This window comes from Astyanax mexicanus, chromosome 10 (assembly GCF_023375975.1).
Source record: "Astyanax mexicanus isolate ESR-SI-001 chromosome 10, AstMex3_surface, whole genome shotgun sequence".
In the NCBI taxonomy this organism is placed as follows: Eukaryota; Metazoa; Chordata; class Actinopteri; order Characiformes; family Acestrorhamphidae; genus Astyanax; species Astyanax mexicanus.
Genome location: NC_064417.1, coordinates 47,360,741 through 47,374,687, shown reverse-complemented (window position 1 = coordinate 47,374,687; position 13,947 = coordinate 47,360,741). Strand labels below are relative to the sequence as shown.

At 37.8% G+C, this 13,947-nt stretch overlaps 1 protein-coding gene and 1 long non-coding RNA gene across 8 annotated transcripts in view; one reads left to right on the top strand and one right to left on the bottom strand.

The window, feature by feature from the left end:
* The window catches only part of fgf13a (fibroblast growth factor 13a), a 231,941-nt gene extending 223,483 nt beyond the window's left edge, over positions 1 to 8,458 (top strand). For all 7 annotated transcript variants that reach the window (XM_022684256.2, XM_022684257.2, XM_022684255.2 and 4 more), the window contains one exon: positions 4,810 to 8,458. In XM_022684256.2, coding sequence (XP_022539977.2) covers positions 4,810 to 4,946 — 137 coding nt within the window. In that variant the 3' untranslated portion in view covers positions 4,947 to 8,458. The remainder of the gene's footprint in view (positions 1 to 4,809) is intronic.
* LOC125804689 (uncharacterized) overlaps positions 1 to 13,947 on the bottom strand; it is a 39,189-nt gene that overhangs the window by 930 nt on the left and 24,312 nt on the right. Inside the window, exons 3-4 of the long non-coding RNA XR_007440844.1 lie at positions 11,837 to 11,906; positions 1,491 to 1,530 (exon numbers count right to left, since the gene is read on the bottom strand). This is a non-coding gene — a long non-coding RNA (uncharacterized LOC125804689). The remainder of the gene's footprint in view (positions 1 to 1,490; positions 1,531 to 11,836; positions 11,907 to 13,947) is intronic.

Sequence of the window (13,947 nt, the reverse complement as noted above, 5' to 3'; positions counted from 1 at the left end):
ATGAGAGGGAGAATGAGCAAGAGACAAGAAACAGGGAGAGTGAGACAGACAGAATGAGTAAGAGACAGGAAACGAAGAGAGACAGAAAATATGAGATAATAAGGGACAGACAGTGAGCAAGAGAAAGAATGATTGAGAGAGAATAAAAGAGAAATAGAATCAAAAACAGGATGAGGGAGAGAAAATGAGAGGGATACACAAAGAGAACTAGTGAGGGAATAAAAGAGAGGGATAGAACAAGGGAGAAAATAAAAAAAAAAGCTTGAAGAGAGATAGGAAGACAGACAGAATGAGTGAGAGACAGAAAGAAGAGTAGAGGAGGCTCAGCATAAATTCAGCCCCAGTGAAAAGAAGAGCTGTCGGTGCAAATAAAGAAAAAAGGAAAAAAAAGTCACAACAAATATGGTTACGAGGGCTGTTGTGACACACTGTTCCTCAAAGCCAATCCAGCGCTCTTCTGTTCAGCTCTGATTCCGGAGCTGAGGGCGGGTCGGGATTATAAATTCTGATTTGCAGGTGAATGAAAAGTGCAGTGTCTGACTTCTCTCACCTGAAGTGAAGTGTCTGCTGTTTCAGCTGTCTGTCTGTCTGTCAGTTAGTCGTACCCCTGTCTGAGCTACTGCATGTGAACACTGTCACCTCTGACAGCTGATAAGACAGTGTCATCTTTCAGAGGGAGAGCTCTGTAGTCTATAGACAAGTTTTATTCATATTTATATACCCATTCAATGCAGGAGTCCCCACATGCATATCCCACAGGTCTGTGCAGTGTGCTTTAGCTTTAATAGGACATGCCAAAAATCATGGGACATGATAGTAGTTCCAGTTCCATGAGTTTTTGGATGTCTGTGTATAAAATATAATGTATTTAACTGTAGCTGCAGCAATGAGGGGGTCTTCCATTTACAAAGCTTTTTCTGCCTCCACAAATAGATTCATTATTGCTTTGAATTTAAGGAAATATCAAAAATATCTTCCCACTCCATATAAAGGAGAATAGAGATTACCTAAATTACTAATGAACGAGTAATCCTCCATTGTAGTGTATTAGGTACATTAGCACCAAATCACATTTACACAGATATTTCCCTTTTTTTTTATTCTTTTTATAATAATTTAAAAATATATTCATCATATAAATGCACGTTAATTCTCAGAAGCTGTGCAGACTGAATACATGCTTTTCCTGTAGGTGGTAATTCTGTGTAAAATTAGGCTGGCTGGTGAGAGGCGGATGCTGAAAGGTGCGAGTTGATGAACAGTAATGAAATGGAGCAGGATTAGGATTAAGGCCTTGGCTGGAAGAGGCTGTTAAACAGAGTCTGTGTGTTTTCTGTTAGAGAATTCACAGCCCATGCTGGAAGGCTCTGAGTGCTGGAAGATATTATTCACACAAGACATTTTCAGTAAATAGTCTTTGCGTGTCCTCAGCTAATAAAATTAGACTATTTTATTCTATCAGATAAATCATATAAAACGGCTCTACTTACCGCAGCACAAACTCAGATTCAGCAGCCTTTCATTGTTCATCTAAAATGGAAAAAAAAAAGAAAATAAATAAATATTCTCTAGTTTTGTTCAAGCTTAGTACTGTAACCTTAAAACGTATTTTTCACTTTGCCTATTAAGTCCTTATCGTCGCTGTCCAATGTTAAACAAGTATCTGCAAAACAGCAACTTTACAGGAGAAAGATAAACTTCAAAACTTTCAATGGAAGTCAATGTAAAAAGAGTTTTTCAGGTCATTTTTAAGTATTTCTATTGGTTCATTCGTCAATACATTTTGGCACAGTGTAAAGGACAGTTTGTTCAAATTATGTAGTAAATTAAAAATTGAGACATTGGACAGTGACGATATGGAAAATAAAAATGCAAAAATATACTATTTTTGGGATGTCATGAAAGCAGCACAGTTTTTGATACATCTGCATATTCAGGCTACTGCAGTTTACTCCTGGACGGAGCAGCCAGTCAGAACATTTACATATAATCAATGTTAGACAAAAAAATAACAAGTTCCATTTCCTCAGTTTCTCATTATTTGACAATGTAAAATTTACAGTTACATTTTGCCAAATCTGATGACAAGAGCAATAGAAATGCTTCAAAAGGACATTTAAATTCTCTTATTTCCCCTTGCTTTCATTGAAAGCTAAGTAGGTTTTTCCTTCACCTGTGAAGTTGTTTGAGTGTCAAAATATCAGTTTTCATTATTTACTTTTTAAAGATAAAAAGAAACTTAAAGACAAATCATTTCAAATTCAGTGAAGTAAAATAGTATTTGATACAATAACCTATTGAAAAGCTATAAAAAAACAGTATTTAATATGCTTTTTAGTTTCTTACAACAATGGTAATCTGAAGATTTGAGGACATGTCACAAGAAAACATGCTATAAATTAAAAATTTTCAGGACCAAAATTGACCAAAAAAGGTAGTTACAGTCACACTTTTTGGACCAATGACAGTAATTTGAGGCAGACTATTGTCACCCGTTTAACAACAGAAGAAGAAAAGAAAGCAGTGCTATGTGCAACACTCACCATACAGCAGTATAGGTACAACAGATCACACTGGAGATTCTATATCTACTGTAACTGTAGATTAAACCTTACTTATAAACAGAAATAAAAGGAATCTGGAGGGAAATCTGTTTTACTCATTCTGCTGTGTGAGGCACACATTTACTCCAAGGGTTCTGGCAGGGGATTCTGGACAGGAGGCAGAATTTGGCACAACACCTGGAAAGGCAACTCGCCAGACTGACAATATGCTGTCGTCCAACAAATGGCCTTCTACAAACTAATCAATGTAAAGTATAGGAGACTCCGCCCAGGCAGGTAGTGACAGGAGGTAGCAAATTTCTTTGTGCCCGATCACTAAATTACAGTTTTAAACCTAAGTGAACTGGACCAAATGTACAGTTTATACAAACACACAAACCTTGGTCTGGACTCTGAATCTGTTCTGGATTTGCCCTTAAAATCTCAATTATTCTGCAGTTTTAATTACTCTAAAATGTTCTTTATTTCAGAAATGGTAGAAATCTCTACCTGGCTAATAATACGTGTGGACGTGTTAGCTTTTCACAAGACCAATTAGCGAACTGGCCATGCAGTGCGCTGCAAGCATGAGCTCTGCACTGAGCTCTCTATACAAAGACTTTCACAGACAGAGAGTCAGTGGCAGTAGCATATGTAAAAGCACCCTGTAGTTCCCGACTTCTAATAAATATAATGGTGTTTCTGCAGCCACTGTGCTTTACCAGCATGCCCTAAGAAAGTCTACACACCCAGTGTTTTACCAGAAAAAAAAAATCCAATTGCAAAAATGAGGAAAAAAAAAAAAACATAAAAGTTAAGACAAAAAATAATCTGCCAATTGGGTAAGTAACATTTTCTTAGTAAGTTTTTTTTTTTTTTCTTTTTCAAATAAGCCATCTCAGAACTTGCAGAGTAAGACTTGAATTAGGTAAAACTCCCTGATTTTATTTTGTAATTTGAAGAAAAAAAAAAAAGAATGTAAATTACTTTCAGGCGTTTACTTATTTTGGGTTCAAATTTTGGGTACATTTCTAAGCCCCTGTTGCACTGGGTATGGCACTAGCCACTAACTGCTAGTTGCTAAGTGCTAGCCGCTACCTGCTAGCTCTCCTACATTCTAGTGCACTTGCTCAGAGGGGTTGATCCTCAGCAGCATGGGAATCTTAAAGCCTGCACCACGCTCACTTCAGAAAATGGGAAGCTCCGCCTCTCGAATTTAGCAGTGAGAGGTACGCTGCTTTACCCTGTTGCTATGCTAATTGTTTGAATTAGCTGTGAGCGTTTGTGACCCTTCAGCCATTCGTGTCATTCTCTACACTGCAAAAATCTTGGCAGATAAAGTCATGCAAAATTTGGTTTAAGGTAATATGTGTAGTACATTTCTAATTTAAAGATTGTTGTAAATGTTTTAAAAGATTATTCAACCCATTTCCATAAATGTATACTTGATTTGAGTAAATATGTACAATTCAAATTACTTAAACTAAGGTGAAAATTTGAAATGAGCTAGATTTAAAGAGTGTTGTTCCTAAAATAAGCAAAATAATCTTACACTTACAATGTTTTATAAAAAAAAAATAAAATCTTGGAGACAAAAATAAAATGTATTGATTTTTTTTGTAGTTTACTAAAAAATAAACAAGAAATATACTGTGAAAGGATGTAGTCAACAGATCAACCATTAATTAGCCTTCCCTTTCGCTCCTTTACTCCTTACAGAACTTTAGGTGTAGAATAATATACGACTTTGCTTTAATGACGAGCTGCTTGTGGACAAACCTCAGAGACAGCATTACCGAGAGTGCACTGATAATGACCAGCCTTCAGCCAGCCAGTCTCCTGCGATGCCCCCCGAGAGCAACTGTGAGCACTGTCGCTCCGCAGCCCTGCTAATACGTCAGCTATCGATCCTAACAGCTTTCCACTGAAGTGCTGTATTGATCGCCCGGTGCAGGCAGAAGAAGCTTTGTGTGAGGAAGACTCCCTCACTACTGCTGCAGCTTCGGTTTAGGAGACCAGACCAGACAGCAGCTAGCAGAGTTTACAGCTATAATATACAGAGACCTTCACATTACCGTTATCCTGAAGCTAGCAGTTTAGGGGACATGCATTGCATACACAGCAATAAGCTAAGCTAGAACACAAGCAAATATTGATTGCTGTTAATTGTTTGCTAGGATGCTCTATATTTTTTGTTGGTTACTAATTCAGAAAAATTAACACTCTCTCTCTCTCTCCCCTATTTTCTCTCTCTCTTTCTCTGCAGTAACCATGTACCGGGAGCCCTCTCTGCATGACCTGACTGAGTTCTCGCGCTCCGGCAGCGGTACACCCACTAAGAGCCGGAGTGCCTCGGCCGTCCTCAATGGAGGCAAAGCTGTGAGTCAGAACGAGTCCACGTAGCCCAGCTCGCCCGGCCCGCTTTTACCCTACGCCTTCACCAAAACCTCCGGACGCTCGTGACTTCACGCAGACTTCTCTCCAAAATCAAGAAAAAAAATTAACGTAAAAAAAAATACGAAAAGGAAAAAAAAAAAAAATCAAAAATCAAAGCTCTCAGTGGTTCAGGACAAAGACTAGCTAATTGCATTGCGACGCCACACCGTTCCTCAACCTAGAGTACCGTTCTGACCGGTCGGTTTTGCGTTGGATCGCTGTAGGTTTTAGACTTTACTTTTACACCATGGTAAATGGCAACTTGCTTAAGAGCAAACCATGAAAATTGTAGCCTTTGATATGACTGGGCATTCAGCGTCGGCCCTCTCAGGTTGGTAATAGCGCGCCACTCTGAGTTGGGTTTTATTTATTTTTTCAGATTTTTTTTTATTTATATTTTTTGGGGTTTGTTGTTAAGGATCAGAAGTGACCCAGAATCATTATGCTAGGTCTGAATGCAGTTGAGGAGGGCAGTGAGTGAGCTGATTGGTTTAGCTGCTTGGGCGTGGCTTTGGGTGAAAGGGTAAAAAGAGGCGCCCGGGTCCTCCATGCTTCCCTAGTGTGAAGCCTCTGTTGCACGGGGTATGGCACTAGCCACTAACTGCTAGTCGCTAAGTGCTAGCCGCTACCTGCTAGCTCTCCTACATTCTAGTGCACTTGCTCAGAGGGGTTGATCCTCAGCAGCATGGGAATCTTAAAGCCTGCACCACGCTCACTTCAGAAAATGGGAAGCTCCGCCTCTCGAATTACATTACATTACATTACATTACATTACATTACATTTGGCAGACGCTTTTGTCCAAAGCGACTTACAATAGTCAAGTACAATGTAAAATAAGTTTAAAGGTAAAACATCTTTGGATAGGGATAAAAGGAGGTCAAAGGGGAATAATAGGATAGAGGAGTGAAGGAGGGGAAGAAGGAAATGGGGTTAGAAGTAGTTAGTGTGTTAGAGGTGTTAAGAGAGTAAGTGCTCTTTGAAGAGCTCTGTCTTCAGGAGTTTATTAAAGATAGCGAGAGATTCTCCTGATCTGGTAGTGGAAGGTAGTTTGTTCCACCATTGGGGAACTCTGTATGAGAACAGTCTGGATTGCTTTGTGTGAATGTTTGGCAAAGCGAGGCGACGTTCATTGGAGGAGCGCAGCGGCCGGGAGGTAGCGTAAGCCTTCAGGAGCGAGTGCAGGTAGGAAGGAGCCTGTACTGTCATCACCTTGTAGGCGATTGTAAGAGCTTTGAATTTGATGCGAGCATCAACTGGTAGCCAGTGGAGCTCAATGAGCAGCGGGGTGACATGTGCCTGTTTTGGTTGGTTGAAGACCAGACGTGCTGCTGCGTTCTGGATCATCTGGAGTGGTTTTACTACACAGGCCGGGAGGCCAGTTAGGAGGGCATTGCAGTAGTCAGAATTTAGCAGTGAGAGGTACGCTGCTTTACCCTGTTGCTATGCTAATTGTTTGAATTAGCTGTGAGCGTTTGTGACCCGTCAGCCCTTCGTGTCATTCTCTACACTACAAAAATCTTGGCAGGTAAAGTCATGCAAAATTTGATTAAAGGTAATATGTGTAGTACATTTCTAATTTAAAGATTGTTGTGTTTTAAAAGATTATCCAACCCATTTCCATAAATGTATACTTAATTTGAGTAAATGTCAGACAATTTAAAACCTAAAGCAGATTTGACTATGCAGATTTTAAGGTCAAGACTAATTTCTCAAGTAAACACAAAATCACAACTGCAACTTAACTAAAAAAAGAAAAAAAAAAAAAAAACTTTTTTCTCAATGTTACAGTTAATGTTCTTAGAATGTTCAATCTGCCAAGTGTTCTGGGTGTTCTTTTTATTCAGTGTTTTGCAATGTTACTTTTAAACTTTAAAGCTGCCAAAATGTTAGTATGCATCTAGGTGGGAACATTTATGTGAGAAATGTTCTATGTTACATTCGATATCTATATAACATTGCGATACAAACTGTTTTCAAAACGTTCTGGAACATTATTTCTATAACATTCTGTAACCTTTCTAGAATGGAACATAAATCTGGCAAGAGCTCTGACAATTTTTAGCATATTAACAATATACTGTTTTTCAAAGACAGTATATTTCTCACTTCGCAGTTGTGTTTAAAGAGTAAATTACAGCAATTTATATTTTGTCTTCTGGGAGGTGCCTCAGAGGGTTAAAAAAATCTTTCAGAAAGTTGAATAATCGTTTTTAAAACATTCTTACAGTGAGAAGTACCACTATTACCGATATTACCCAAATTTATGATTTTACTTGCCAATTTAGAATTTTTACTTTTTTTTTGCTTTGCATCCCACCCCAACCAAACAGTGTTCCGGTGTTACTTTCTTCTGATGCTTCTAAACCAGTGAATGGAGATTCCAGCACACCAAAGACAAAAGTGTAAGAGAGACCCTTTAAGAAGTTGAACCACGGCAGTATACATGCATGCCAGGGAGTGATGAAGCGCAGCGCTCGTGCAGTTATGCCTGCTTGTCTGGTAGATTGGAGGAGCAGCAGGTTGGAGGTGTGGAGGAGAGGGCTCGGTGTTTAGATGATGTGCTTTTGCTGATGCTGATGTGCGAGAGGACTGTTATGTGTTATACTCATCTCGTCTCCTTTGATTTACGTTGTCTCTGTCTAAACCTCTGTCTTCAGCTCATCTGAGTGCTCATCTTCTGTCTGTCCTGGAGACTATCCTGTCCTGTCCTTCAGCTGAAGCTGGTCACCATTACCATTCATTATAAAGCGAGCAGTGACCAGTACGATGAGGCAGGACCCCCAACTCTTCACCCACCCCCCCCCCCTTCCCCATATTTCACTGCTCCTAGCATAATCCGTCCCACCCTCTTGGCCCACCAACCCCCTGGACTCCATTTTTGTGTATGAGTAACTTATTGTGACAGTTTTCTATTAAAATAAATCAAATAAATGGCAAAAAAATACTGTGGAATTTTAGGTGGCTTAACATTTTATAGGATATGTCTTATTTGTAAAAGTAAAAAAAAAAATCTTGAAAATGAAGAAAAAAAAATGTAACCTCTCTTGTACAGGGCATGTACAAAATCCAGTTGTGTACAACGAGGACCCTTTTTGTGGGCTACTGTACGTACTCTTTCCCTCTGGAAATATACATTTTGTTCACAACTGCTACAGGGGGGCTTTTCTCTCAGCTGTTTCCTTCTGAGCTTTTTCTCTTTTTTGTTTTGTTTTTTTCTTTACTTGTTTTAATAATTTTTGTTTTTTTTCAAACATATCTGTTGCATGGGAGACAGCAGGAACTGGAGGATTAGAGCTGCATGATGTAGGCTATGTGTATTAATCCCATGTTGGATCATCTGTTCCAAACTACCAGGAATTAAAGAGGAAAACAACACGTACTGATGGGCGCTCGGCCTGGTACCTTCCAGTTGTTTCTTATTTGTTGTATACACAAAATGCACTGAATAAAATGTTTATATTAAGCTATACTTTTAAAACATGTCTCCTTGCTTTATTTGACTCTTTCTTTTCTTTCATTAATAACTTACTCGACTGGGACCTGCTGACCGGTTCCGGATTTTATTTCTAATTAATATAACCTAAGAAAAACTAAGCCACAGAATTACATGCCTGGAAAATTTGGAAATCAATTTACCTGCTTGTTCAAGCCATCAACAAAACTGGTGCAATTTAAACACTGACATTTTTAAGACTTGGGTGCCATCTCCAGAATTAAGTGATGATTATGATTGGGTGACGTGTGACTGGGCAGTAAATCTTATCCTAAAAAAGCATTAGTTTCGCATGGGATCAAGTTTTTGACCCAGTACACAAATCAATAATAAAAAATAAATATAGCCGCAAGCGGCAATCATCGGGTTCAAGCACCAACTTGCACAATGGTGCCTACTGGAGCATTGAATGGTGATGTGTAAGAAGGTCTAATATGATTGGAGATGCCCTGTCACATTTAGAAATTATCAAGTTTTTCACCTGTTATTAATGTTGAGCAGAGGCCTTTCAACCTGATCAGTGCTTAAATTCACATGTAAATCTAGTGAACTTTGTAGGATATTCATTAAGTGAGTTAGAACTAGTCAAAAGGTGTCTACATGTTATTGGTATTGATCAGGTGGCTTCAACCAGAATGTTCACAAAGTGGTATTCAGATTGACCTTTGAACCTTTGCAGAACAAGCTGAAATGTTTGACCAAACAAGTTTAAATTAACACAAAGGAGTGAATGTTCTGATATGACATGTAATTACGAAGTTATTATAAATCTAGTTCTGAATTAAATGGCGCTTCATCAAGCACCAACTAGCACAATGGTGCCTACTAGAGCATAGGATGGTGATGTGTAAGAAGGTCTAACACAATTGGAGACATTCTGTCACATTTAAAATGATCAAAAGTCTTTCACCTGTTATTAATGTTGAGAAGAGGCACAAAGGAGTGAATGTTCTGATATGACATGTAATGTCAAGTTATTCTTAATCTAGTTCTGTATTAAATGGCGCTTCATCAGAGTGATATTGTACAGAGGTCTTTAACATTGTGAGATTACAGCAAATACTGCAGAGTTACAGCAATTTAGGTTAGAAATTCCAAGGACGCACAGATTGCTTGATGCCTGGAGAGTATTGTATGTGAAATTTTCACAAATGTTTTTAATGAACATTTACCTAGAGACTCTACAGTGTGCAGCAAGACTGAAATGGAGGTGATAGGCCAAATATCCAGAGAGTAGTTTCAATATAGCTATTTTCAAACAATTAGCAATTATGAATGAACAAAGCACTTTTTAAACATAGTTGTATTGAGAAATTTGTCAGAGCCACTGTACTAAATATGGCAAAAACAATTAGATGTCAAAATAGTACAGCATGATTGACATATACTCGTTTTTTTGGAACAGCGCCCCCCAGTATGCGGATTGTTTCAGCACTTTGCAGGTCACTACAGTGTCTCCACCTGAACATAACTGCCAAATATCATCCAGATTGGGCAACATTCAGCCTGCCAAAATGTCTGCTGAATGCTGATTGGCTGATGGTGTTCAGCCATGTTGATTGATTAAGTTGCCCTTTGAACATCCTTTAGAGGCTGTATGATAGATTCTGCATGCAAAGTTTCAACTTGCTAGGTTGCACGGTTGCTGAGAAACAGTGCTCCAAATTTACCTCTTGAAGTGAATGGGGCATATATCCGGAAGGACTAATTTGCATATGGCGGCCATATTGTTTACATATTTCAACTTTTTCTTAATGAATATTGAAGTGCATGCTCTCACGAGTGTTTTGATACCAAACATGCCAGGATTGGTCAAAATTCCTAGGATTAGTTTGCAAAAGTAGGTTTTGCATATTATGCAAATTAGCACAAAATCTACATAGACGGAAGTGCATGGTCCAAATTGGAAAGTTGTTGGTATTGACCCAAGGAATCCATCAAAAAAGAATTTTGAATGTAGGTCTTATGGTTTTTGAGTTATTGAGAAAATTGTGAAAAATGAATTTCCTTGTTTATAGCGCCACCACTTGACCAATCGGTGCCATTTTTGTTGTCCACCGAGATGCACTGATCCTACATCTACCTACCAAGTTTCATTTCTCTATGACTTACGGTTTAGGCTGCACAACTGTTTTTACAGGAGAAAAAGAATAATAATAATAATAATAATAATAAGAAGAAGAAGAAGAAGAAGAAGAAGAAGAAGAAGAAGAAGAAGAAGAAGAAGAAGAAGAAGAAGAAGAAGAAGAAGAAGAAGAAGAAGAAGAAGAAGAAGAAGAAGAAGAAGAAGAAGAAGAAGAAGAAGAAGAAGAAGAAGAAGAAGAAGAAGAAGAAGAAGAAGAAGAAGAAGAAGAAGAAGAAGAAAAATCTTAGCAAAAACAATAGGGTTCTACGCACCTTCGGTGCTTGAACCCTAAATATATATTTTTTTAAATAAAAGGTGTTTTGCGATGTGATAGACAGGGTCCAATCCTAACACTACTACCCTAACACAAAAAAAAGCAACAAATAATGTAAATAATGCTCCCGCTAGCAACTTAGTGTGAATGGGTAGTATATCAATAAAATAAATAAATAGAACAATTAAACAATGTAAAATGCCAAATAAAACCAATAGGAAAAACTGCTTCATGTAATCCTAAAACAATGATGGCTTTAATAATGGGTATCACTTTTCAGAAGGGGAACATTAAATAACTACTTACGACACAATGACTCAATTAATTACTAATTGACACTAGTTAAGGTAATAAAAAAAATATTTTAGTTCATTATTTTTTTCATCATTCATATATTTTTATTTAACTTAAAAATGTAGTACTGTTTAATAATCTTACCTACTGTCAATTAATCATTAGTTAAGACAATACTTAATGTGTATTACAATCCTAAGTACTGTTATTGTTTCCTTTAACGAAAAGTGTTACCAAAATTTGCTAATGTTGGTTAATACAGATATGCTAAAATAGACATATACCAATGGCAATTTACATTTTTGTACATTCATACTATGGTACTGATTGAGAAATAATGTTTTTATATATCATGTTATTGCAAACTATTAAATTAATGGAGAAATATAGTGTGAAATGGACTTGGTTGTAGTGAAACATGATAATGAGTACAATTTTTTGTTGAATAGCCACCTCTGTTCTCCCCTCAGTATTTCACAGCACTTTTAGCCGATGCTCCCAACAGGCTTACAGTGCTAGCTATAGAGGCATAGTGTTGCCAATGCAAATAAATGGCTTTTTTTTTTTCATGGATGTTTTACTACAAGTCACACCAGATTTCTCCTTTAATAGCTTTAAGCTTTAGAAACACAATTTGATGCTCCATTATTAATAGTATGATCAGACTTACCCAGAATCATTGGGGTTGGAGGGAGGCAGGAGTAGTCCCTGGACAGAGCACCAGACCACTGCAGAGTGCCCTGGAAATGATGTATTGTAGTATTAGAAAGTTAATCATCTGTGAAAACAAAGTTATCATACCTGAACTAAAGAAAACTAAACCAGAGTATTCACAAGACACAATAAGAATGACAAAACATACTATATAAATAAACCCACCCCAGCAGATGACATGTCTCTCCAAACCATCACTGATCATCTGTAAATGTCTGGAGGAAGAGTGGAGAGACACACAGTCCAAAATGCTCGAGGTCTAGTGTGAAGTTTCCACCAATCAGTGAGAGACATGTCATCTGCTGGTGTTGATCCACTGTGTTACATCAAGTTTAAAGTCAGTGCAGGTTTGTTTTCCCACAAAATCTTACTTAAGCACTTAATGCTTCCCTTTGCAGACAACTTTAATGGAAATGCGGATTTCATTTTCCAGCAGGACTTACGTAATATTATAATTTTCTCGGACACAGATTTTTGGGTTTTCATTGGCTATTAGCCATAATCATCATCCATAAAGAAAATAAACACTAAAAAACAGATCACTCTGTGTGTAATACATCTATATAATATATGAGTTTCACATTTTTAACTGAATTACTGAAATAAAGTAACTTTTTCAATGATATTCTATTTTTTCTGAGATACATGACCAGGAAGAGGAAGACAGCACAGCAGTTTGTGGTAGAGCTGTAAGTTGTAGGACAGCTCTGCTGGGGGAGCAGGTAGTGAGGTACTGAGGATTCGCTCTGTTATGCTGTCTGGTGGAGGCACAGTGGAGTCAGCCGTATCTCCTCTGGACAGAGATGAATCACTCGGAGGAGCCTCTGTGCTTTAATTGCCTGCAGAGACGAGGCTCATCTGGCAAAAGTCATTTGATGTAATGAATCAATATTGGTAATAAAAAGCCCTGTAGTCCAGCCTCAGCTGTGTGGAATAACCCGAGTGAGGGAGTGTGTGGAGCAGCACAGATCAGTACCAGTGCTCTCATTCTACACTTTATATAGAGGGCGGTTCATCTGTGCTTCTGTATGGTACTCTATATATACTTTATATACTATTATATGCATATATACAAACATTACAACATATTAAAAACAGTATTAATTAAGTTCTATTAATTAAATACCGAAAAAAACATGTAGTTTATGTTTGTTTTGTGAACAATAAATTCTAAATACTACACTTGGTCAGCATGGTGGCACCACAGGTAGTGCATGGGTTCAGTTCCTACTCTGGCCACTGCCTGTGAGGAGTACTCTAGGACTCTGGGCACTCTTGCTTTCTAGATAATCTAATTTGCCCTAGATATAAGTATATAATTGTGTGGTGCCCTGCAATGGACTGGCATCCTGTGCAGGGGTTATTACTGCCTTGAACCCAATGGTTTTGGGTAGGCTCCAAACCCACCACAATCCTGACCATGAAGAAGAAGCTAATATTATAGATGGATATTTAAATATTAAAGTGCACTTCTGTCTTGAGTTTATAAGATTTAGCTTATAATAAAAATAGCTTTACATTATATTTAATATTTTACATGTTTTTCCAAACTGAGATTAGGGACTGAGGTATAGTGATTTTAGTGGTTAGACAAAATTAGAATATGTATGTAATATCAGCTAAATATATGTCAGCAGAAGTCAATTACTGACAATTCCATTCCATACAAATCAAGCCAAAGTTGCATCCAGATTCTTGTTGGAATTAAACACGTGTGATGGAATGGGATGTCTATTTTGTCCTTACAACAAATAGGGTAGGGAGTTCAATCTTAATAAAAAGGGGAGCTGCATCTGTGGTTGAAAATACTAAAATTATCCATCTACCCAATGGTCCAAATGTCTGCTCCTACCGTTTTCTGGAGAGAAACCAACACCAGAACATTATGTCCCAGATAAATTGCTCAGTTTTGAAGCCCCAGCAGACATGTATAAAAGTACTAATGACCCAGACATGAGTAAAAAGTGCAAGCACTCTATCAAAAAGTTGAAGTGTTTTTAAGCAACATATTTATAAGTACATTGTATAAGTACATATTGTAAGTAGCTGTTGTGTACTACTCAAGTA